General features: G+C 36.6%; 4 protein-coding genes across 8 annotated transcripts; 3 read left to right on the forward strand and 1 right to left on the reverse strand.

The window, feature by feature from the left end:
* The first annotated feature begins 5239 nt into the window (after window positions 1-5239).
* On the forward strand, window positions 5240-8227 carry LOC143542116 (uncharacterized). 5 transcript variants are annotated; one of them, XM_077034783.1, is made up of 3 exons: window positions 5240-5412; window positions 6103-7714; window positions 7795-8227. In XM_077034783.1, the coding sequence occupies exons 2-3, from the start codon at window positions 6197-6199 to the stop codon at window positions 8038-8040; spliced, it is 1764 nt and encodes a 587-aa protein (XP_076890898.1). In that variant the 5' UTR covers window positions 5240-5412; window positions 6103-6196; the 3' UTR covers window positions 8041-8227. The 5 variants fall into 5 exon arrangements, with proteins under 5 accessions (XP_076890898.1, XP_076890893.1, XP_076890894.1 ...); XM_077034778.1 differs by having other exon boundaries at window positions 7792-8226; XM_077034779.1 differs by having other exon boundaries at window positions 5245-5416; window positions 7792-8226.
* A 1766-nt stretch (window positions 8228-9993) lies between these two features.
* Window positions 9994-13067, reverse strand: LOC143542117 (tubulin beta-2 chain-like). Its single transcript, XM_077034784.1, has 3 exons — window positions 12597-13067; window positions 10919-11188; window positions 9994-10840 (listed from the first exon to the last, which is right to left on the reverse strand). Exons 1-3 carry the CDS (start codon window positions 12988-12990, stop codon window positions 10161-10163), a joined length of 1344 nt encoding a protein of 447 aa, XP_076890899.1. The 5' UTR covers window positions 12991-13067; the 3' UTR covers window positions 9994-10160.
* Window positions 13068-17554: 4487 nt separating this feature from the next.
* On the forward strand, window positions 17555-19398 carry LOC143542110 (protein OCTOPUS-like; the record flags this gene model as incomplete). Its single annotated transcript, XM_077034771.1, has 1 exon — window positions 17555-19398. A coding segment is annotated over one exon (1458 nt), but the record flags the coding sequence as incomplete, so codon positions are not given.
* A 4325-nt stretch (window positions 19399-23723) lies between these two features.
* On the forward strand, window positions 23724-24654 carry LOC143542102 (protein MIZU-KUSSEI 1-like). The gene has a single exon (XM_077034766.1). The coding sequence runs from the start codon at window positions 23724-23726 to the stop codon at window positions 24504-24506; it is 783 nt and encodes a 260-aa protein (XP_076890881.1). The 3' UTR covers window positions 24507-24654.

Below are 24654 nucleotides of genomic sequence, written 5' to 3' on the forward strand. Positions count from 1 at the left end.
ATATCCCGAAGGGTTCATCTCTCTCAAATCATCACTTGTATTTCGTGCATCCAATCAGGTGAGTATCTCACTCCCCTTTTAACTCATTTTTAACCGTTTTGGGGACATATGCGTTCTATTTATTTTATTACTATATATTACTCAGCTTGCAACTGTTGTCACTTGTATTTAACAATTCATACCTTACTTGTTTATGTGCTTACTTGTTTTATATGCTTTCCGCATTCGGAGAGGTCCAACATAATCTCGGTCTAGTATGATCATACGACCGTCGTAGTGGCCGGCGTCCGACGCATTGACAATGGTTTTACCGACACCTCTTTTTTAGTAACCAATGCCCATTCGCATGGCAGCGGTTTAGCCCTCTCTTTATGGTTTGATTTATTTATTTATATGCTATGGTTAAATTGCTTATCTCACTTGACACAGTTTGCTATCTTATTTATTATTATATAAAATCATGAAAATCTGGTGTTTTACTCACTCTACCTTGTGTTGACAAAACTATTTTATTTTCAACGCATATGCAGGTCATCGTATAATGTATTTGAAGCTAGAAGATCGTTTAATGACTTATGCTAGAAGAAATTCAATGAGATAAATAAATTTTATGATTTTGGTTTGTGTTTGTTTTGAGATATTGTAATGAATAATTGTTTTATTTGAAATTATTAAATAGATATTGAAACTTATAATGTTGCATGATAGTAACCTTGTGAGCTGTGACAATCAGCTCACGTCCCGACATTTCCGCCGTAGGTTGGGGTGTGACAATGACTATGCTAGGCTAGACTTCATGTCTACCTAGTTTTGATGAACATGTTTTTGATTTGATTCTTGCTTTGGATAATGTTTTGATTATGGATTCGTTTTATTAATAGTAAAAGACTTGATTTTGCTTTCATGATGCATATGAATGTTTGTTATCTTGATTGATTATTAACTATTGCTTCACATAGATCTTTTATCTCTTGATTGTGTTCTTTAGATTTAAGGTTCATGTTTAATCATTACTTGGTGTTTTGATTATTATGGTTGAATAGGCCTATTAGATCATAGAAGCTTGTTGATTGTTGATTAGGATTTTGAATGTTTTGCTAAATTCCAATAGCTGTAAAGTGAGGAGTTATTCATGTGTCTTGGTCAATAGCATGTTAGGATAGATTATTGACAATATTCTTGCATATTGTGTTGATCCTTGTTCATGATGTCGTGTTTAGCTTATCAAGTTATCTAGGGTTTAGTGTTTCGTGAGATTGTTTGCCTATGATACTATTAATTAACCCTATTTGATAACTGTAAGGAAATCAATATAACTGATTGCTTAATAATCTAATAATTGTTCTTTGGGATTTCGTTTGATTCGGTCAAGGGTCCTTTAGGGTTTGTTAGGTGAATATATTTAGAAATCAGTTTCCATATCATGTTATTTGTCCATTGCTTGATGATTGTTGATTCATGGGTTCTTACCTAGGTAGATTCCTTCTCTTATTGGTTTCGATCTTGGTTTTGGTTGCTTGTTTTTAGTTTACTTGTTTATTTAATTTCTTAGTTTAATATTAGTTTAAAAGCCCCCTTAAAACATTAATTATAAATAGTCGTGTCGTAAGTCGAGTCTAATTAGTTAATTTACGTAATTTATAGAGTCCTGTGGGTTCGATATTCCGAACTTACTTAGCTTTAGTACAACTGATCACTTCACTTGTTGGTGTTTTTCGTAGTTGAGTCTTAAGTCTTGTTTTATTACTTGTTTAATTTAGTTGATATTTAATTGACTGTTTTTATCACATTAGCAACCAAAAGCAAATCCGTGAGGCGATGGTGATACGTCCCGGCCAAAGTAGACAATATTATGGTGCGACGATAGCTGGGCTGTTACAGATGGTATCATAGCTAGGGCCAGACCGGTGATGCTAGGTCCCGCAAGGACGCTGGACCCCGAAGGGGTGGATTATGTGACATCCCACATCGGTTTGGTAAGCGAACGAAACCTTATATATAAGTAGGTAGGTACCCTCCCTATCATAACGCGTTTTAGACGCCTAATGATAGTGGATGAGATGAGAATTTCATAGTTAAGCGTGCTTAGAAGGGAGTAGTATTAGGAGGTGTGACATCCGGGGAAGTCTCCACCTGGGCAACCGAAAGCAAATCCATGAGGCGATGGTGGTACGTCCCGGACAAAACGGACAATATTATGATGCGGCGGTAACTGGGTTATTACAGATTGTAACATCCCATATCGGCTGGGGAGGAGAACAAAACATTATTTACAAAGAGGTAGATATATTCCTCATCATAACACATTTTGGGAGCTTAATGGTAGTGGATGAGAGGAGAACTTCACAGTTAAGCGTGCTCAGGTGGAAGTAGTTTCAGGTTGGGTGACCTCCTGTGAAGTCTTCACCTGGGTAACCAAAAGCAAATCTGTGAGGCGATGGTGGTACGTACTAGCCAAAGCGGACAATATTATGGTGCGGCGATAGCTGGGATGTTACATTTTGCCATTGTTTCTCCAAAATTTTCAAGCCTAAATGTCAAAACTAAAAATTATCGAATTAGAACCCAACTAAAAACTTAAAAAAAAACGAAAACGAACGGTTTTTTAAAACTCAAAATTTGAAATTTCGGTTTTAGCCTAAAACCGAATTAGACCGACCCATTCACACGACTAGTGATCGGGGAAGACAACCGGAATTTTAGGAGACGAGACAACTAAATGATCAAGGCCAACGTGAGTGTTGGTTTAAAAGTATATCAAAAGGCTTTTTTTTCCCACCACGAGGTTTGATCATAGTTATTACTTTCAAATAAATATGTAAAAAGACATTAGTGCCGATAACCAAAAGTCGGTTTGATTATTTAGATTATTCATCAGTTTTGGTTCATTTTATATTTTTGTTCGGTTATTAACCGAAGACCAAGTGCCAAAATTTTCAACTCGTCATATAAAGGCCAATGGGCTTAATAATCAACATTCATCTACTTTAGATAACGTGCTAAATGCACAAAATAAATTACATTGTTTGCTATGGGTGCATGCTTTCTTACATAGGCTACATATTTCTTTGGTTTTCCTAAGGCTTTAAACGGACCAAATCAAACCGGGTGAGACCTTGCTCGTGTTTGTTCCTTAAGCTTTTGTTGGACAAGCGGACGGTTTATGGACACTCTACCAAACAAAAAATCGTGTATGTTTCCGTTCATTAAGGAATTAAGTTTGTTCGTGTCCGTTCGTTAATATTGTAAACAGAAACTAACGGACAAACTAACACTAACAGACCCTTACGGACTCTAATGGACAAATTAACAAGCATACACTAATGGACAAATGAACAATAGCAGACATTAATGTTAATGGTCAAGCATACATAAACGACTCTACCGAACAAAAGAGCATGAATGATTAGGGTTTTTCTTATTTCTCACTTGGTTTGTATATGAGGCCATGAGGTCTGGATAATCTGGTAGAAAACCACATAAATAAAACATATTAATTACAAAATATTATATATTACCGGATGAGCGTTATCTAACGGATGTTACCGGACAGTCATGAATACTACTGAACGAACGCGGCATATGTCCGTGTTCGTCCGTTAAGCTTACCGAACGAAAACTTTTTGTTCATTTCCAATTCGTTAATTAAACGGACGAACATAAACGTACTTCTTACCGAACGGATGTCCGGTTTATTTATAGCCCTAGGTTTTTCCTCTCCCAAGCGATGTGGGGCGGAAACTTTGTTTTAAAAAATACATTTCTCGATAGTTATCCATATAAAAACCAAGGGATACATACTATTAAGAATGGAAGGGAAATATGAAAATGAATCTATAAACATGGTTCTCATAAACAAAAAAATATATGAATATAGATTGAAAATATAAAATAATATGAATGATTCGGTTTGGTTCGGTTAATTTCGGTTAGCCAAAGGTATAAAAAATAACCGATATTCAGTTAATTTAGTTTTCGGTTAACCGGTTTTTGATTAATTTAGTTCGGTTTTATCAGTTTCCGGCTCGGTATCAGTTATTGCTCACCCCTAGATTCAAGTCCCCATAAGACAAGGATTAAAAAGAAATTCAACATTCAAAAAGAAAAGTTATTAAATGATAAAATAAGGAAAAAACTTACACCACCGACATACAAATTGGTCCCATATGGATTGTATCCAAAGATGGCGTGTCTCGCTTTTTTGGTCTCAAAAGTCATCCGACGTGAGTTAAGCACAAACGAAGCTCATCCGGCATAAATTGTGCTAAAAAGGTCGCGTATCACAATCTAGTCGGTCCACATCAAACAAGCTATGACATAAAGTTATGTGTACATATATTTTCAAATTTTGACATTGAAAGTAAGTCTAAATAACTTGTAACAAATCTATAATATATATAAACGAAAACCCAAAAATCCTAGGTGTCGTGATGTGGTCGCTCCCCTTTTTTTGGGGTCACCGTATTTGCTTTATTTTTAAATGGAGACTTCTCATGCATTTGACCCGAATTCACGGGTATGGGTCTTACCAAACCCAGATATTCTTTAAACGGGTTATAACATCTCATCAAATTAAAAAGTATTCTCAGCAAATTATTGATGTGAAAATCCTATAAAATAGGATATACTAAAAATTATTATATTATTTTTTATAAGATATTATTTATAATTAAAAAACAACTTTATAGTAAAAAAATAAGCGGGTTTTGGGTCTTACCAAACCTAAATAACTTTTAAACCGGATTATAACATCTTAGTTATTTGTGAAACCTTTTTATCATCAAACTCTAAGTATATTATAAATTTCATTACAATAAATAAAATTAAACCTAAAAATATATAAATATTGAAAACGAGTAATGTAAAACAGTCCCTGTAATACAGGGATAAAAACTAGTTTCACATAAATAAATAAAGAAGAGTAAAATCTCTTGATATTTATTATTTAAGGAGCAACTTTTATTAACATTACAAAGCCTTTATTTATGAAGACATAAAGCATAGCCTTTTGAGCATCCAATAATAAAGACAATCTGAGTGGGTCCCACATGATTCACCATCTAATATATCTTCTTCTATCAGCCGTCCGATGGAAAACGACCTCTCTCTGACACACACACACACTCAGCTCTTAGATGTCTTCCACCCCAAACTCTTTCACACCATACTTTCTACTTTCTACAAATCAACCCCAAAAGTTTTTTAACACTTTTTCTGTATTTTTTTTCTTTTGATTTCGGTGAATAACAACAAGTACAAAGGTCCAAAATTTCTTTCTGGGTTTTCTTGGAAAATGCAGGCTTCGTCGGTGTGTTGAGGTTTAACTTTGATTTCCCACTGTCCACCGACAGATTGTTCTTCATTTTAAAGTTTGTGAATTTGCGTCTGATAACTGTTCGACGAAATGCCTCAGTGAGTATTTCTTTAATCCTTACACAAATTGCTGGTCTATTCATGTTCTGTTTGTTTGTTTATGCTTTATAAAGTTTTTCTTTAGTGTAAAAATCTAAGATTGCTTGTCTGTTTTCTTATGTTATTAATAGTTTTATGGCCAAAAAAACACTTTTACATAAGGGTACTTTTTTGCTTTTGAAGATGAATCACATCTTGAATATGGGTATACTTTAGTGTGTATATGCTTGTAGATACAGGGTCTACTTTTGTGTGGATTATTATTGTTAAGATAATTTTATTTATCATGATGTAATGTAAGTGGAGCAAAAGGAAGCATGTGCACAAGCCCTTAATTTATTTTCCACTTAATTACTTTTGCTGCTTGCTTTTTGGTTATTGTTGTTGTTTCCCCTGTCAAAATCTTCTTTTGAATTATTCCTTTTCATCACCAGGGAATCTTATTCATGTGCTTCATGTGATTTTTCTGCAAACTCATGGTAATCATTTTTCAGGATCACCAGATTCAGTTTCAGTTTTTATTTCTTGTAATTCACCATCTTCAAAATCTGGAATATGATATACTCTTATAGATTCTGAATGAATATCACAATATTATCTTTATTTTTTATATTTGTTATTGTGTGTATGAGATTGTTGATTTCAATATAGACTGTTTGACTGATTTCAAATATGTATTGTTCTTTTCAGAAGAGTTTAGAGGACAGAATCTAGTCAAGAACGTAGCTCGGTTTCAATCATTTCGTATGTGAAGTTTGTTGAAAAAACATCTTAAACGCGTAATATGGCTGACCGTAGATCAACTCGCGCCACATTACGTGACAAATTCGAATTGGAAAAGTTTCGTTCCAGAGCAGTAAAGAATGTATCCGAGATGAAGCCATCACCTTCAAACTTCGACCAAAAGCAGAAGTCAACGGAGACGGAAGGAATCGTCAAACACATGAAACATCTACCGAGTTATCTCGAAAGGGGAAACCCAAATCAAGATCAAGCTTTGAGCTTTGGAGTCATGGACTGGGGCCGCTTAGAGAAATGGCAAAACCAACATTATAAACACGGGTTGGTTAAAAACATCAAAGAATCTCCATGTAGCAGTTATTCTTCATTGTTTTCGGCTGATGGATCGTCTCCTAGATTTAGTAGAGATCAAAGCCGTTCACCTGCTCGCCAAAAAGCTCATCGCGTAACTCTTCGATCTCATTTCAAAGATTCTCCTAATCAAGATTTTACATGTGTTCAAAAGTCTCAATATTTTCAAAATGATTCAAAACAATCATGTTTAAAGGGGAAGTTGAAGATCCAAGACGAGTCGGTTAATAATAATAACTCTTCAAATGTGCCCACATTTCAATATGAAGCTATAAACGTGAAAAACTCACAAAGTGAACTTGCTTTTTCAAGAAACAAGACCCCGGAAAGAAAAAGTTTAACCAATTCTCCCAAGAAGACCCCCGAAAGAAAAAGTTTAACCAGTTCTCCCAAGAGATCGGGTTTAATATCTAGAAGTGTATCCCCGCTTCGTCGTCTTAGCTTTGGTTTTAAATCTGCTACAGAAAGACCAGATTCTCCGGTTTCTCAAAGTTCAAATAAGGATAGTAACCGGTCTTCAAGCCCGTTAAGGAGGTTATTAGACCCGATATTTTCTTCAAAGGAGACGGGCCATGAAGATTTAAGAACAAAAGCAAAAGTGAAACTTGATTTTGAAAAGGAAATTAGGGTCGAAGATGGTTCGTCATCATCATCATCATCATCAAGAAAGCAAGCTCTTTTTCAGACAACTGTTAAGAACGAGCGTCTTTTGTTTACATTTGCAGTTGAAAACGACGCGGAAATACTTGCAGCTACAGTGACAAATAATAACAAAAACTCGTTATATACATTTTTCACTGTCCATGAAGTGAAGAACAAGAACATAAGTTGGTTAACTTATGGTAACAAAAGTAAAGATAACAGTTATGTACCTAACATTACAGCTCAAATGAAGGTTTCAGTTTCGGGTTCTGATCGTGACACTCAGGAATATGTTTTGTTTTCTGTGAACCCGAATGTCCATCCACAAGAAGAACTTGAAGCCATTGTTGTTAAGTTATCAAGAAAGTCGAATGGTGAAGGTAATCACACGGTTATCCTACCTGGCGGCAGTCATGGTGTGCCAGTTAAAGCTCAACCTTCACCGTTGGTTGACCGATGGCGGTCCGGTGGGGTGTGTGATTGTGGTGGTTGGGATGTGGGGTGCATATTAAGAACCCTTTCTAATCAGGTGCCGCCTAATGGTTCAAGATTTGAGCTTTACTCTCAGGTATCATCTTATTATTCAAATTAATATAATATGTTCAAATATATATATAATCAGTTATTTTTTGTATAATTTATTAGCAGGGTGAGTTTCAAAACAAGAGGCCTGTTTTTAGTCTTTCTCCTTTGAAGGAAGGTATATTTTCAATCGACTACAATTCATCGTTGTCGCCTCTGCAAACATTTTCAATATGTATATCGTATGTGGAATCCCGGAAGCTGACTCAGCATGCACAGCTAAAAACGCACAGTCCACAGCAGGTTCCTAGAATGTATACCCCGATTCCTCGTATTAAGAGAGGTGCAACGGGTAAGGTTACTTCGTTATAGCTATGAAATCTTGATTATGTAATTATGGATGAATCTAGTGTTAGGTGGAAACTGAAGGTTTGTTTGGCATGTTTAGCTGCATGTTTGAATGATTTTGTTTGGTAAACTTGTTTGGTTGTATATATCATATTAATAATATAAGAGCTAAGGTTGATTTTTCCATTTGGGTTTAAGGTTTTAAACTTTTAATATAATGTGTACATAAACGGATTGGTGTTGTGCTAAATAAGATTAGGCTGAGGTTGTAAATTTGTAATTGGATTGGACTAATTTACAAAACTAAACTAACCATTATTTGTTATTTCATTTGACTCAGATTCAGATTTTTGAAACCAGAAACCGAGTATGTAATTCAGTTCGGTTTTAAACAGTTGCGTTTCGGTTTGGTTTATTATGTTTGCAACCTAATATCAAACAGCTCTGATACATAGAATAATTTGGCAAACATGGTCCTTTATTTAGGAAATGAAAGTCCAAACCAGAGGGCGTATCTTGACGCGACTGGTTAGGTTGTTTGTTGTTTTTGTGACCTTGATGTCATGGGTTCAAGCTATTGGAAACGGCATGCGCAAAGTATAGGATAAGGTTGTGTCCATCATATTGTGAAGGGGCCGCCCTCCCCCTAACCCTGTGCAAATACACGAGCCACATGGCTCACATCAAGCAACAGAAAAGAGGGAAAGAAAAAAGGTTCAAATGAAAAAACTAATTCCCAAATATTATTGACTCATTTGTAAAGAATGCTAGTTTAGACTTGGATATTTATAAACAAGTTACTAGTTTATATATAAGTAGTTAGGTTTATTCTTAATGAAACATTTTAAAAAGAGATCAATACATTAAATTTTTTAACATAAACAAGTACGTTGGATGATTTAATTATAAAAAAAATTAATATTTTGTCAATTCATAAAATATACAAGAAATTAATATAAAAATAAAAAAAAAATTTACAAAAAATTATAATACCTTTCTAGTTAACAAAACAAAAAAAACATTGACAAGAAATGAAAATCCCATGTCTATGAAGGGTTAAAAATAAACACGAGTGATGAGAACCAGACTTAGTAGAAACCATCACCTCTAATCTAAGAAGGTGCGCGTGGTGGTTTGATCTTGTATTATGGAGTCTCTTATATTCTAATAGCATATACAACACATGACATTCAATGATCGAGATTCGAAATGAACAATATCCACACCATGCATATTGTTTGTAATAAAAATCATTAGTAATTTTTTGAGTTTTACTCCGTATTACACACCATTTTTGTAACTTATAATGGTACAATTCACCAATAACACTATCGAAGACTACCTTACACCTTCACATTGACCTCACCATGACAATACTACTATGATACCATCTCGCACTAAACAACCCTCACATGACAACACCACCTTTGGCAAGAACATCGTGCCACTAAATAGGCATTTTATCTTTCATACTCAAATTTTTCTTCCGGCTGACCACTCCTTCCCTCGCCTTCTCCATACAAGACTTGATTTCCTTATTTCTCACACCTGCTTCTCTACAAGCCATTGGAAAAGAATTCTGATCAAGTTGGTCAAATTTTGCCCCCATCAATGACTACACACGCTACCATGTGCCTAGCCATGAGAATGCTAAAGTCTGGCCATATGAATAGTCTCAATCTGATATCCAGGATGAATTTGAGCTTGCAAAAGAATAGTGCTAAATGTTAATTGTGAATCATATTATTTGGCCTGTTATTTTATTGAGACAGAGAGTAGGTGCGAGATAACATCAGATTTATTACATAAGGGATGTTCAATTAGAAATTTAGAATGAAGTTTGAGAGGCTATAGACAACATAACGGTAGTAAAGTGTTGCCTTCAGCAACTTTCTAAAAGTTGTAAACCAAGGCCACTTTCCAATCAAAACACTTTTAAGCATTCGTGCAATTTCAACAAAGATATTCACCCAAAAAGGTACAAAACAAGTAAATGATTATAATCCCAACATAAAGCAAAACACATTCACATCCAGCTAAAGTTTTCACAAACTAAACCAGCCAGCCTCCAAATTCAAACAAACAATAGCAATTTAGATTACAAACACACTCAACACAAACCAACTTCACTAGTTTCCATTCATTCACTGTTCATACTCGCCCTCGCCCTCTTCTTCCTCCTCGTACTCATCCTCGTCAGCAGTAGCATCCTGATACTGCTGATACTCCGACACCAAATCATTCATGTTGCTCTCAGCCTCGGTAAACTCCATCTCATCCATACCTTCACCAGTATACCAATGCAAGAAAGCCTTCCTCCTAAACATAGCAGTAAACTGCTCACTAACACGCCTAAACATTTCTTGAATTGAAGTCGAGTTGCCAATAAAGGTAGACGCCATCTTTAGACCAGTTGGTGGGATGTCACAAACAGTTGACTTCACATTATTAGGAATCCATTCAACAAAGTAAGACGAATTCTTGTTTTGAACATTGAGCATTTGTTCATCAACTTCCTTGGTACTCATTTTACCGCGGTAGATGGCGGATGCAGTTAAGTAACGACCGTGTCTCGGGTCAGCTGCACACATCATGTTCTTGGCATCCCACATTTGTTGTGTGAGCTCAGGTACAGTTAGAGCACGGTATTGCTGGGATCCACGTGAGGTAAGTGGAGCAAAACCGACCATGAAGAAGTGGAGACGCGGGAATGGGATAAGGTTTACTGCAAGTTTTCTTAGGTCAGAGTTGAGTTGCCCGGGAAAACGTAAACAGCATGTGACTCCCGACATGGTTGCTGATATGAGATGGTTCAGATCACCAACTGTAAAAAAAATTGTTAGGAAGTATAAAATCAACAAATGCACAATATCATATACACTCAACAGTATTAAAAACTTACAGCTTGGAGTTGTGAGCTTGAGGGTTCTAAAGCAGATGTCATATAAGGCTTCATTATCAAGAACCATACATTCATCAGCGTTTTCAACAAGCTGGTGAACAGACAACGTGGCATTGTAAGGCTCAACAACAGTGTCTGAAACCTTAGGTGAAGGGAACACAGAGAAGGTCATCATCATCCGGTCTGGATATTCTTCCCTGATCTTTGAAATTAAAAGAGTCCCCATACCAGATCCTGTACCGCCTCCTAGAGAATGGCACACCTGAAAACCTGCAAATCACAGATTATTATTATTATTAATATAAGATCTGCAACTACCATTCAAAACTATGAACAATATTCATGAGTAACATGAAATACACAGATTACTAACACTTGTGAACACAGCAAAAACATCAGGCTTAATTCTGAACAAAGAACAAATCACTAAAAGGTTTCTTAATATCTGCATTAAAAAGATCTATCATCTATATACACAAACCAATGATACAAAAAGGCCACGCATAAGAATTAGGGCACACAGAATTCATCCCATCTATATCACAAACACATAGTAGATCTATCGATTAGAACATGAAAAACTGACGAATACACTTGCAGAATATCACCAACTGATAACTTTAAGCATAAATACTCATACAAAACATGTCTAAATGTAAATAAGTTGTAGATCTATCCATAGTTGTTAAAATCGAGCGCCTTTTGCGCTTAAGCGCATTTAAAGCGCCAGGCGCATTAATTGCGACTTGCATGCCTCAGGTATTTAAAGCGCTATTAATATGATCCCAACTTCCCATGCATGTTAAATATCATTTAAACAACCTGTTCCTATTCTCTAGGAGTACCTATAAATCCACTATTAAAGCACCAAAATCTTTTCCCAAACTTCCCATGCGTATTAAATATCATTTAAATATCATTTGACTTCAGTTACTAAATGATTAAAATATTTAGAATTTGTAATTAGGTTTTAGTTTTTTAATTTTTGGAAATCTGGATATTATGATAAATGTGTTAATGGATCAAATTGTTGTTCTTGACAGATAAAATGAATGTCGTTCTTGACAGATGTGTTAATGATTAGGTTTTTCTAATTATTAAGATGTACTTCATGTTTTGGATTTTGGTTGTTCTATGAACTATTTCAAGAATGAATGTATGTTTTCTTATTAAGATGTTCTATTTTAGTTTAAAAATTTGTTTTTTTAATGTGCGCTTTTTTTTAAAATCGGGTGCTTTTTTTGCGCTTATCGCCTGGGCGCTAGGCCCAGCCTCAACGCTTTCGAGCGCTTATCACATTTGGTAACTATGGATCTATCATTTCTAACACATCATCCAACAGTATAATCAATTAGCTACCTATATCAAAAACCATAACCTAAAAATAGTAAATACACTTGCAAAATATCACCAACTAATAACTTTTAGCATAAATTTTCAAACAAACACACACACACACACACACATATCCCTAAACACATTGTAGATCTATCATTTCTAACACAGCATCCAACGATTATCAATTAGCTATCTATATCAAAAACCATAACCTAAAAATAGTAAATAAACTTGCAAAATATCACCAACTGATAACTTATAGTATAATTATTCAAACAAAAAGACGTATATTCGTATATCCAACAGTAAACATATATGTATGTATAATATAATTATATACCTTGCAAGCAATCACAATTCTCCGCTTCCTTCCTAACAACGTCCAAAACGGAGTCAATCAACTCAGCGCCTTCAGTATAGTGACCTTTGGCCCAATTATTACCAGCACCGCTCTGACCAAAGACGAAGTTATCCGGCCTGAAAATCTGACCGTAGGCGCCAGATCTGAGGCTGTCCATGGTACCTGGCTCGAGATCCATGAGGACGGCGCGTGGAACGAACCTTCCGCCGCTGGCCTCGTTGTAGTAGACGTTGATCCGCTCGAGCTGGAGGATGGAGTCGCCGGTGTACTTGCCGGTGACGTCGATGCCGTGCTCGGCGCAGATGACTTCCCAGAACTTGGCTCCGATCTGGTTGCCGCATTGGCCGCCCTGGATGTGGAGGATTTCACGCATTTTGGAATTAGGGTTTGGATATGGATCTGGAGGTATGGTATGGTATGGTATGGTATGTGTGTAGTCTTTGTAGAAGTGTGTTTTTTATATAGGGAGTGCCGTATGTGTGAGTATAATAATTTCCTGATATTATTTTTTGAATTTCAAAATTACATCAAGTTCGGTTCAAACGAACAACTGTTCGTTGCTAGCTTGAAAAATGTTTGTTTGATTTCGACTCGGTTTAGAAATGAGCCGATTGAATTAGTTCGATTTGAAAACAAGCCAGCCATAAACAGAGCTTTGCTCGACTTGTTTTGCTCGAATTATTTTAGTTTAATATTTATATATAACTAGTTTTTTACCCGGGACGTTGCGCCGAGTAAGTTAGTTAAACTCGGACAGTGGTTAAACTCAAGTGTTGTCAGCCCCAAAGCATTGACCCAGTAAGTCGACACGAATTCGGTCGTTTCGGTGATGTTTGTTATTGTACCGTAATTAAAACTAAAAATAAAACAAAAATGTATAAAAGTTGAGGTGGACCAATAGGGTGACGTCAGTCGGTAAAATTCGTGTGGTGGTAAAAGTTGATCGTTGTCGATCCCGAAACAAAAACAAAAGAAAACACACAAAAATTGATCTTCACTCGGTTTTCGTTATGATGACTGAACTAAAGAAACAAAAACAAACTTTTCGGACCAGTTCAGTGCCGCCAAGTGGCCCAATAAGGCATTTGCGGCACCAAACTTTCTATTTGTTATATATAATAATATGTATGTATACAAAATTTTAAAGATATATAAATTTATTTTTTTTTGTTGACTTCATAATAATTTAATTTAAACACGAACCACTTTGTTCAGTACTTTCAAATTCCACATGGTTCCTCTCATTCCATCGTTCGGTACGACGATTACAACTTTGAAACTCTAGCTATCGGTTCTCGTCACGCTTGATACACGAATTGTTTGTTTAGTTAGGAGAAAATATCGATCAAGTATCTTTGTCTAACTTATTGTGTATGTTTTCTTGCACACTTTGAGTTTTAAACATTTTAGTGTTGAAAGTCTAGACATTTTTTTGTTAAAAGTATTGAATTAATGACAGTTTGGAGTTTTAGTAACTTCATGTTAAAAATTCATACGAAACCAAGCAAAACAAAGCCGAACCAAGCTGCTCGATTTCAAACCAAACTAAGGCGTCGAGGGTCGAATCAACGACCAACTCTTAGGAGAAGAAATCGGGCTACAACTGAACAAGAATGCGTGTGGTGTGAAATTAAACCACATAATAAACAACATTAGTGTGACCGTCTCATGATCATATTCATGCGACCATCGGTACTATCTCTCTTGACCTTGAAATCTTATACCAGTGAAGTGACTAAACATAAAATGTGTTGTATCATACGTATTAATAAGATTTGTTCATGATGATCATATTCCATTATTCCTTTATTAAATACAAATCATGTTCAATGTCACAATGAAGTAAAGACTATAGTAGTATCTTTATTCAAATATGCACAATATATTACGTAATCGCGTCATGGCATTCAGTGTTCATTAAAATATGTTACTGATGATATTGTAATCGATAATATAACATAGAATCGATGATATAACATAGACTTGAGCAAAATATGATCAACGATATAATAGCATTTGTTACGATCAACGAGGTCAAACAAGTTATTCATGTTTTTCGAGTTTACCCGAAACCTATTAAAATGTACCCGAAACCTTACTAAATCATCATATGCGGCAACATCCCGATATACATGGTTCACTTTGGCTTAATGGCTAAAAGGAAGCGCATATATACTTATCTCATAGTGCAACGACCATTTTGCACTCACGTTGGTTCCATGGACCTAAATATGTGAGAAAATTTCCAACTTCCAAAACCATTGCAATCTTTCTAGTGTTGACAACCAACTTAAATTCAATTGAATGGTCTTTCCAATTGGATTTTAGCAACTGGTGCATGCAAAATTACTTTTGGCCAAGTAGTTTGTTATTGTGCACTTGTCTCTCTTGAGGACAATTTTGGTCTCGTGCATCGTCTCTTTGGGGTCCCCCCCCCCCCATTTTGAAACCAAACTCGAGTTGCATTGCTCACATAGTCTTAATTTGACATGCTATGTCCAATTCAATTTTGGGCAAACTCATAAAGTGTGTTCATAAACAGTAAGGGAAAATGATATTACCATCGGGAAAAAGCATATCACGAGTACAAGCCTGTAATTGTCCATTGATACCAGTAATAGGTCCATTATGTCTTTCAATTCCATGATCGTAGTCTTTACGTTAGATGTTATCCTTTTGATTGTCTTGGCATCTCCACTTGTAACTTTGATCCACCTATATTGATTCGTTGTTCCAATATGGACCTTACAGTTATCTAAAACAAACTTAAGGTTGGCCTCGTATTACCCAATGCTTTCTGGTTTATGATTTATGATTGTGCTAAGGCTGTGGGTAATGGGGCGCGGAGGAGAGGGGATGATCCAGGTGGCTGCAAACGTGGCTTGCGCACACCATTACCACCCCTCATGCGAGCGGGGGCACGAAGAGAGGGGCGAGCCAGACCACGGGGGTTGGTTGGATAAAAAGAGCCGTTGGAGAGAGAGAGAGAGATAGAAAGCTGTTGTTTGGAGAGAGAGAGAGATAGGTAGCTCCAGGTGGCTGTGCGGTACCGTGTTTGGTGGCCTTCGGTTCAGATCGACTGGCCGGAACTTGTGAGAAGGTATGGTGGTGGTTTTGGGGTTGTGAAGGTAAGTGGTGGTTTCTGGCCGGAATTTCAGTGTGATAGGGAGGAGGAAGAGATCGGGGTGGACGGTGGTGGTGGTTTGGAGAGGGAGAAAGAAGGGGTGGACGGTGGTGGTGGTTTGGAGAGGGGGGAGGAAGAGATAGGTTTTTATTTTTATTTTGTATTTTTGTGTTAAAAAAAATCCAATCAAGCCCCGGATCACCTGGACCACTACACCATGTGGAGCTTGGTTGAGGGGCTTAATCCTATGCCACGTCAATGCCTACGTGTCGGGTTTTAATTGGATCACTTGGGGCTCAACCAAGCCCCATTACCCTTAGCCTAATGATATGGTGTCAACAAGTTGCAATGACCATAAATGCGCTCCTTATTCTCCTTTCCAACATTTCTCTTTTGACCATACCTCTTGCCTAATGCCTAATGGTGTGTCATAAGTGCTAGTAATTTTGTTAATACAACTTTTTCAAAGGAAACTTCCTAAAATGTCTTATTAATTAGGGTTGTAAGCGAACCGGATGTTTGGCGGACGTCCGGTCGTCCGTTCGGCAAAAAGTTTGTTTATGTTCGTCTGTTTAATAAACGAACCGAACATGGACAAAAAAAATTTGTTCGGTAAGCTTAACGGACGAACACGGACAAGGCCCAAGTCCGTTCGATTGTGTTCGTGAACGTCCGGTAACGTTCGTCCGATTATGTCCGGTAATGTTCGTCCGGAATCGTTAGTGTTTAGATCTAACCAGTATTGTAATTTAATTGTGAAATTTCTAGTGTTATTAATCACGCTTTTGTATTACCACACATGTTTGATATTTGTTATATTATAGTGACCCACTTTATGTTAATATATTAAGTGTTAAGTGTATTTGAATGTTATATGATGTAATTCCAAATTTGTATGTGAAGTTGTTTAGATTTATGTTCGGTATTAATATGTAACCGTTTATACTCGTCTATTAGTGGTCCTCGTTCATTAATGTTCACATGTTCGTTTGTCCATTAATGTCAATTATTGTCCGTTTTGTCCATTATTGTCCGTTAACGTCCGTTTACATTATTAACGGACGGACATGGACGAACACGGACAAACTCAATTTCTTAATGGACGGACGCGGACACGAATTTTTGTTCGGTAGAGTGTTCGTGAACCTTCCGTTTGTCCGTTAAAAGCTTAACGGACGGACACGAACATGCTCTCGTCCGGTCCAGTTCGGTCCGTATACACCCTTATTATTAATGGAGAGAGATTCCATTTTTGTCCCTATAAATAAAAGTTTTCAAAAATGTCAAATACAAACACGTATTTGACGACGTGTTAGGCCACAACACGTCTTTCACGATCTGTTTGGCCACCAAACGTGTCTTCCACGATCTGTTAGCCTCCAACGCTCGTCATTCACAACCTGTTAACCCCTAACGCGTCTTTCACGACATGTTTAACCTATTAATTGTTTTTTTAATATTACATTATTATAATTAATTTTTATCCATATTTGGTTTTTCTTTTATAAATTGTAATATATAATAATGTAATATTAAAAAAACTATTAATAGTGCTAATAGGTCGTGAAAGATGTGCGTTAGTGACTAACATGTCATGAAAGACTCGTTGATGCCTAACACGTCGTCAACTACGTGTTTGTATAGAACATTCGGAAAGAAAAAACATTATGATTTTTCAATGTAGTGAGGTTTCTCTAGTGTTTGACTTTGACCAGTCTAATTGATTGACCTTGTCAATGTAGTGAGGTTTATGTTTCTCTAGGGTTAATCCTGGATCTCCTTTCTCTTTCTTTCTTCTTCCGTCTACCCCCCCTGTAAAAACCCATCAAACTCGGATCCGGATCCCCACACCCGTACCTCCACCCGAACCCGCCGTCGTTCATCCTGTCACCGTCACCCTAACGAGCCAGTCATCGGACTCTGCGCATTATGCCTCCGAGACCGTCTGTCCGGTCTAGACACGTCAGCAGATCACATCCAAACCAAAAACGAAACCATCGTCTCCATCCCGTTAAGCCGCCGGACCAGACACCACGCCGGTGGCTCTACACTACCGGAGCTTCGACGGAGCAAATCCGTAGCCGTTGAGAAATGTGAGATTTTGAATGAGTCGAGTTTAGATCTGCGACGGAATTCGTGTGATGTTAGGGCTAGTAATCGTCTCACGGATCTGTTTGGTATTGATGATGATACCAAGATTGGAGGTTATCGAGGTGTCGTTGTTGAATCAAAGAATCTCGGGTTTTTAAATGTTTCGGACCCGGTGTTGGAGATTATTGAAGATCGTGAGGATTCGAGTAGCGAAATTAGGATGTCGAATGATGAGATTACGCGGAACGAAATCGATAATTATGAGATTGAAGAAGAACAACAAGAAGAGGATTTGAGAACAATGAAGGAACATATTGAGATGGAGTTGGAGTTACAAAACCGAAAGAAGAATATTTGGGAAGCAGCTTCGGTTTTCAGTCTGAAGCTTCGAAAATGGAGGATTAAGCATAAGGAAAAGAAGCAGACTGATAATAATATTAATATTAATAATAATAATAATAATAACGATAGGTTGGGTTTTAGTCGGTTTAAGGATTCTCGAATTGAATTGGAAGTTGGAGGTTATGCATTGGGTAGAAGATCATGTGATGCGGCGCCTAGGGTTTCTGTTGAAGATTCGCAGTTTACATATGATGAGCATAGGGCTTCTTGGGATGGATACATGATTGCGAGAACGATTCCTCGGCTTACGCCGATGCTTCCCATTGTCGATGATTTGATTTTGCCGCCTGTGAATAAGATGGTTACTGTGAAGGAAGAGGGGTCTAGTTCCAAGTCTAATTCGGACTCGTGTTCGTCGAATACGGGGAGTAGTTCAAGCTCCATGAAGAGTTCGAGTTCTTGTTCGAAAACTGCGGGATTCGAGGGTAATTTGATAAGATCTGTGTCGCGGAGGAATGATATTATTGGTCAAGAAACGAAGGTGGTTATAACCGAGAGAGAATTCAATGATTGGCATTTGGAATCTGCTTCTAATGCGCGCGTTTCCAATTGTGGAACGGTTAAGAACGGGTGGAAAAAGGTGTCTAATTTATGGAGCTATAAGTCAAAACACAGTGACAAAAAGAATGACGGTTATTCAAGAAACAAGACTGAATTGTATCCAAATGGTGAAGAGGGCGGTAGGCGTTCTGTGAGTGATATTGAAAGTGGGTTGATGAGGCTGCATTTTGGGAAATCAAGGAAGAACCTGGCTCGGCCTATGGCTACAGATGGTTGAGCTAATGTTCAGGTACTGGCTCAACTTGCTAGAAGTGGTAGTGTAACCTTGTAGAGCTTGCTAGTTTGTTTTATATTTGTGTTTTATGCATAAAAGCATAGCATGATGTTGTTTTAGGTTATTAGGTCAAGTTTTACCACTGCTTTGGTACATATGTCACCACTGCATAATGAACCTTATAATATTTGGAAAAAGTTACAGATAAACACTATCATATTCATTATTATTTGAATTCCTTTTTTGTGTAAGACCTAGAAAACAGAGTGCTATTGTAGATTATCACCGAAATTATCCCTAATTACACACTTTGTCTGAGCACTAATCAATGGTAACGCCGCTACGGTCTTTTGTAATGATTACTAATTAACAACTAAGTAAAACCATACTGATATCTTGCTCGGAACACTACATTCAGATAACCTGGCAATGTAAATTACCTTTTTTTCTATGAACGAAGACTAAGCCTCACAGTGTCTTATAAACACAGTACACTACACTAGTACACTACATTCTCATACTAACCATTAATGAGCTTACCTAATCAATATCTTCACATAATCATTTTGAAGGACCGTGTGCCACTTTGCAATAATCACAAGCATCCCAAGATTTAGCACACCCAAAACAGCCAAAAGTTCTCTAGTTGCCCATAGTGTGAATAGGGGATTGTGACACGACACAAAACACAAAGTTCGCGAGTTTGGATGTAGTGTAAACCAGTGGCGGATCCAGAAAATTTTCTCACAGGGGTCGGGAATTTTTATCGTCGGTACTAATACAACTGTCGGGTCGAATCGGGTCATAAATATAAAAAAAAGATTACGAAACAAAATATTAGATAACAAATATATTAAAGTTGTCTCTACGAGTTTTCATTTTTTGAAATCTAACCATTACATCATCTACTTTAACATCGACAAGAAAGTCTTTCTCAATGTAACAAATACAGTTGTCGCTTAATTTTTCATCACTCATTCGATTACGCAAATCGGACTTCACATACTTCATCGCCGAAAAAAATCTTTCAACGGTTACGGTTACGACGGGTAATACGAGAGCTAACTTTAATAAACGATACACCAATGCAAAGGAATGGTGTTTCTTTGTTTGAACCATCAATTGAACAAGACTTGCTAAACTATTCAAGTTTTTAAATCGTTTATCTCCTTTCAAATTATCGATGTATGTCGCGAGTTCAACCAGGAGTCTTCTTTTATCACTTTCATCAAAATCATATGGGTACAACTCGACTAGTAATATTTTTGGAATAGAAAATGCTCGAAAATTATCACAAGGAGTCAAACAACTCAACGAAACAACTAATTCGGATGTTACCTCGTTAAAACGGTTCCCCAAACTCTTGGATTTGCAAATCTAGAACCGCATTGAAGCAATCATACTCATAATACTGGCGATTTTCATGTTTGTTTTTTTTCTTGGCGTTAGTATGTTAATATAGTCATCATCCATCGAAAGGACGAAGTGAGGCAACAGAGGCGGTCAAAAAAATAAATTTTAGAAGTTAGAATGGGATTTTGGGTTTTGGGCTAAAAATTGAGTAGGGTTTGAATTAGGTTTTGGGCTTAAAAGTTGAATTAGATATTGGACTAATGGACTTATTAATATTAAAGTCAAATTTAATTGGAAAAATTGTTTATATAACGTTTATATAATTATATTTTTAAAATTGTCATTGTTTTTTTTCTTAGAGTTAGTCTCAAAATCTCATGGGGGTCGTCACGAAATTATACAGGGTACGGCTTCAAAGTTTCACAGGGGTCGGTGCCAACATTTTAAAGGGGTCGGTCGGGAATTTTTCGGTATATTAACACTAAAAAAAATTTCACAGGGGACGGGGGACACCCCGCACTTGCTAGTAGCTACGCCCCTGGTGTAAACGGGTTTGGTTCAGTTTTGTTTTGTGTTGAAGCCATGAGCATGTTTAGCTAAACGGGTCGAACCAGTCTAATATGCTTATTAAAAGAAAGCTAGAAAACGTGTTGTCTGAAATACTGATTTGAGTGTATTATCCCAAAATTTATATAATAAGAGTAATGAGCGTCATGTTTTATAGTTCAAAATTGTAGTTTTAGAGTATTAAAATTAGAAAAGTAAAGTAAATCAAAATTTCAAGTTAAACGGGTGATGTTTGTGTCAACCATGTGAGAATCATGACATGCAAAACAAAATTTCATACCCGTCTCGCCAACCCCCCATTTAACACCCCCAATTCAGATTGTCTTGTATCAACCAGGAACCCTGTGATAAGCTCACTTTTATAACAATACTTATAGCAATGATGTTGTATAGTTCCCCAATGCAAATATTCATGAGCCGAAGGACTGAGCCCCCACTTTTCACCAAGCCCGACATTTGCGCATAAAGAAGCTCCATCTGACCCACAGGGTGAAAACCTTACACACCCACTAATATAAAACACTTGCCAAAATACTGAAATTAACTTGCCCGACCTAATGCCTTCCGATATCCCATCAGAAAAAATGTTGAAATGAAATGCGCAGTCTTGATTTGCTGGAGTTGGTTAACCCATTGGGTGACTCATTAGTTTTTGCCTTTTTGGGCAAGTGGGACAATGGTGTTGAGTGTCAATGAACGAATGAAAGGATTGTCCATTTGGCAAAGCACACTTCTGAATGTGATACCGCTGATCCAGATTGGTAGCAGACGTAGCACGGCTTTCAGTTCAACTTTGGTGACCGCAAAGACTCCATGGGTTCACTGATCCCTTCACATGATCTGAGTCTGCCAAAAGAAGCCGAAATTTAGTCAGATTATAACATGATTCTTAATTTCATGACAAGATCATGGGTTGAAATTTAGAAGTTGAAGAGACTATAGGCAGAAAGTTTAAAGCGTTTACTTAAGAACCATTTAATTCAATAAATTATATTTAAGTTTTGTCTGGAATAGTTTTTGATGATATCTAGCAAAGGTTGTAAACTATTAACGAGCCAAAGGAACATAGAAGAGCTATGATCGTGCACATTTGTTTAATCTAAACTGAGGATGAACACACATATTTTTTTTGAGTGTCTGATTGTTAAGAAAACAAACATGTTCATTTGTTAATATTCTAAACTAACATAAACGAATAGAAACAAATTAGTATATGATCGTAGTAATAGGTTAAAGAGGCAAATCCGCAAGCATATTCTAATTTCTAAATTAGTATTATTGTCTAGATTATTTTAATGAACATGTAAATGAATACGCATCAATAGATTTTTACAATGAACAAATGAAACAAGATTTGTTCATGTTCGTTTATTCAATAAATAAACATAAAGTTTTATTCATGCTCATTCATTTATTATATAAGCATCATAAATTAATTTCTCGCTCATCAAATGTTTGTTTATAACTCTACTAGTTTTATAAGAAAAAAATTGTTTGTTAAAAACATTTTGTTCAACCAGATAAGAAAACTACATGTTTTGACCCTTTACCAACCATCGAACATGCTCATTTTAGTATTTTGCCACCCCGAGACTTATTTGTTCATTGTATGATTAAGCTTTCGGCTTCCTACAATTGTTGAATTCGCACCAACGAGCTCTTACAAAAGAGATGCATCTGCCCTGGGCCGGGCTTAGGGTAGTGCGAGCCAAGCGCTTGATCGATGTTCATTGTCTCATAATATTAATTAAAAAGGAGCCCTTAAACATATTGAGATTATTTTTTATATAGAAAAAGTATTAAGTATGATTTCAACTTCTTTTCCGACATTTTGGCATTATCAATTTATCATAAGCACTTAAAACAATAAAATTAACATATGTTATTATGTTGTTTTTCTATATTATATAGGAGATTATTTAAAATGGTTAAACATAAAGTTTAAGGAATCTTTTTTACTTAGAAAAAAATATGCTTTGACTTTCGCAAATTAAGTAATAAAATCCATGCTAAAAGTTTGTATAATAAAAATCGAAGAATATATCAAAAATTAAAATTTGGGCTTAACTAGAATCTGAATATATAATAAACAACAATCGAATATTTGATTAGAATTGAACTTGCACAATATCTTACAATCATATATTCAACATGACAAAGTATACAAGAGTAGTTCAAATGAAATTTTTTCTTACGATCAAGAAACTCTAATAATCTAATCATATGATTTATCAATATACTATTTTGTTATCGAAACGGTATTCACGCAATACTAACACCTTCTACTCGTATAATTATATCACTTCTTTACCCATAATGAACAAATGACCTATTCTTATTCCAATTAGAATATTGTGTAAATAAAGTTAGGTGAAACCATAGTAGCTTTTCCGTTAGAGTAAAACTATAAGTAAATAACAAAAAAGATAAAAGTTTAGTTTCCATTGTGAGTATAAATTAATATCGGTCACTAATGATCATTAAATTATTATTAAATCCAATTTCCTAAACAAAATAACTAGAGCAAAATGGGTTTATGGATTTTTGAGACATGTAAACTAGTGTAGGTTGGTGGTGTTGACTGTTAGTTAAAGAATAGATTAGAAAAGCTTATAGACTTGTATAATTTCACTAAATTAAACAAATCAAATTTATTTTCAAGCAAGTCAACGAATTTCCACACGGCCAAACAAAAACCAAAAATTCACAAAACGTGCACCCCACACCCTTCATATATCCCATCCACACCACCATTAATTCACATACATCAAACACCTATAATTAACTTAACTTCATGGCGGGCCCCAAAAAGTCCCCGCCACCATCGTCTTCGCCACCGTCACCCTCCCGATCACCCGCAGTCTCCCTCCAACCCTCCTCCCCACGTAAAAACCCCTCCAAATCCACCAAAATCCTCCGCCGCGTCCGCTCCGTCTTCCGCTCATTCCCCATCATCACCCCGGCCGCATGCAAGTTCCCGGGGTCCCTCCACACCCAACACGACCACCACCACATCCACGGTGGGACCCGCATGACCGGGACCCTCTTCGGCTACCGAAAAACCCGAATCAACCTGGCTATACAAGAAAACCCGAGGTGTTTACCCGTTCTTTTGCTAGGACTATCCATTCCAACGGGAAAACTATTACAAGAAATGGGGTTGGGGCTTGTTAGAATCGCGATGGAGTGCGATAAGCGTGGTGGGAAGACGAAGCTTGTCGACGAGCCGATATGGACGATGTATTGTAACGGGAAGAAAATGGGGTACGGTGTAAAAAGAGAGCCTACGGATGATGATTTGTATGTTATGGAAATGTTGCATGCGATATCTATGGGGGCCGGGGTACTTTCAAACGCTGGTGGTGATAGTAATAGTAGTAGTAGTAATAATAATAATAATAGTGATGATGTGGTTGATATTAATTCGGGTGCTGGTACTGGTACGGATGGGGAGCTAACGTACATGCGGGCGCATTTTGAACGAGTGATCAGATCGAAGGATTCCGAGACTTATTACATGATGAATCCGGATGGGAATAGTGGTCCGGAATTAAGTATATTCTTTGTCCGAGTTTGAATTGGTTTTTGTTTTGTTACCTTTTAATGTAATTAAGGTATCATGTTTTTGTTTCTTTATGAATAGGAATTGTGTTAAGTTTGAATTAATGTTACATACTTTGGTTACATTTCTTGTTTGTATTCTGTGATATTTATTTTTTTCAATA

Source organism: Bidens hawaiensis, unplaced genomic scaffold, assembly GCF_021521415.1.
Source record: "Bidens hawaiensis isolate Kalapana, Puna unplaced genomic scaffold, B.hawaiensis_p1.1 tig00012782_1, whole genome shotgun sequence".
NCBI lineage: Eukaryota > Viridiplantae > Streptophyta > Magnoliopsida > Asterales > Asteraceae > Bidens > Bidens hawaiensis.

Coding starts and splice junctions, on each gene's coding strand:
- LOC143542116 (XM_077034778.1), top strand. CDS start 6,197: ATGGCTGACCGTAGATCAACTCGCGCCACATTACGTGACAAATTCGAA. Junction 7,715..7,791: donor GATTTGAGCTTTACTCTCAG/GTATCATCTTAT, acceptor ATAATTTATTAG/CAGGGTGAGTTTCAAAACAA.
- LOC143542117 (XM_077034784.1), bottom strand. CDS start 12,990: ATGCGTGAAATCCTCCACATCCAGGGCGGCCAATGCGGCAACCAGATC. Junction 11,189..12,596: donor GAATTGTGATTGCTTGCAAG/GTATATAATTAT, acceptor TGTGATTTGCAG/GTTTTCAGGTGTGCCATTCT. Junction 10,841..10,918: donor CAAGCTCACAACTCCAAGCT/GTAAGTTTTTAA, acceptor TTTTTTTTACAG/TTGGTGATCTGAACCATCTC.
- LOC143542102 (XM_077034766.1), top strand. CDS start 23,724: ATGGCGGGCCCCAAAAAGTCCCCGCCACCATCGTCTTCGCCACCGTCA.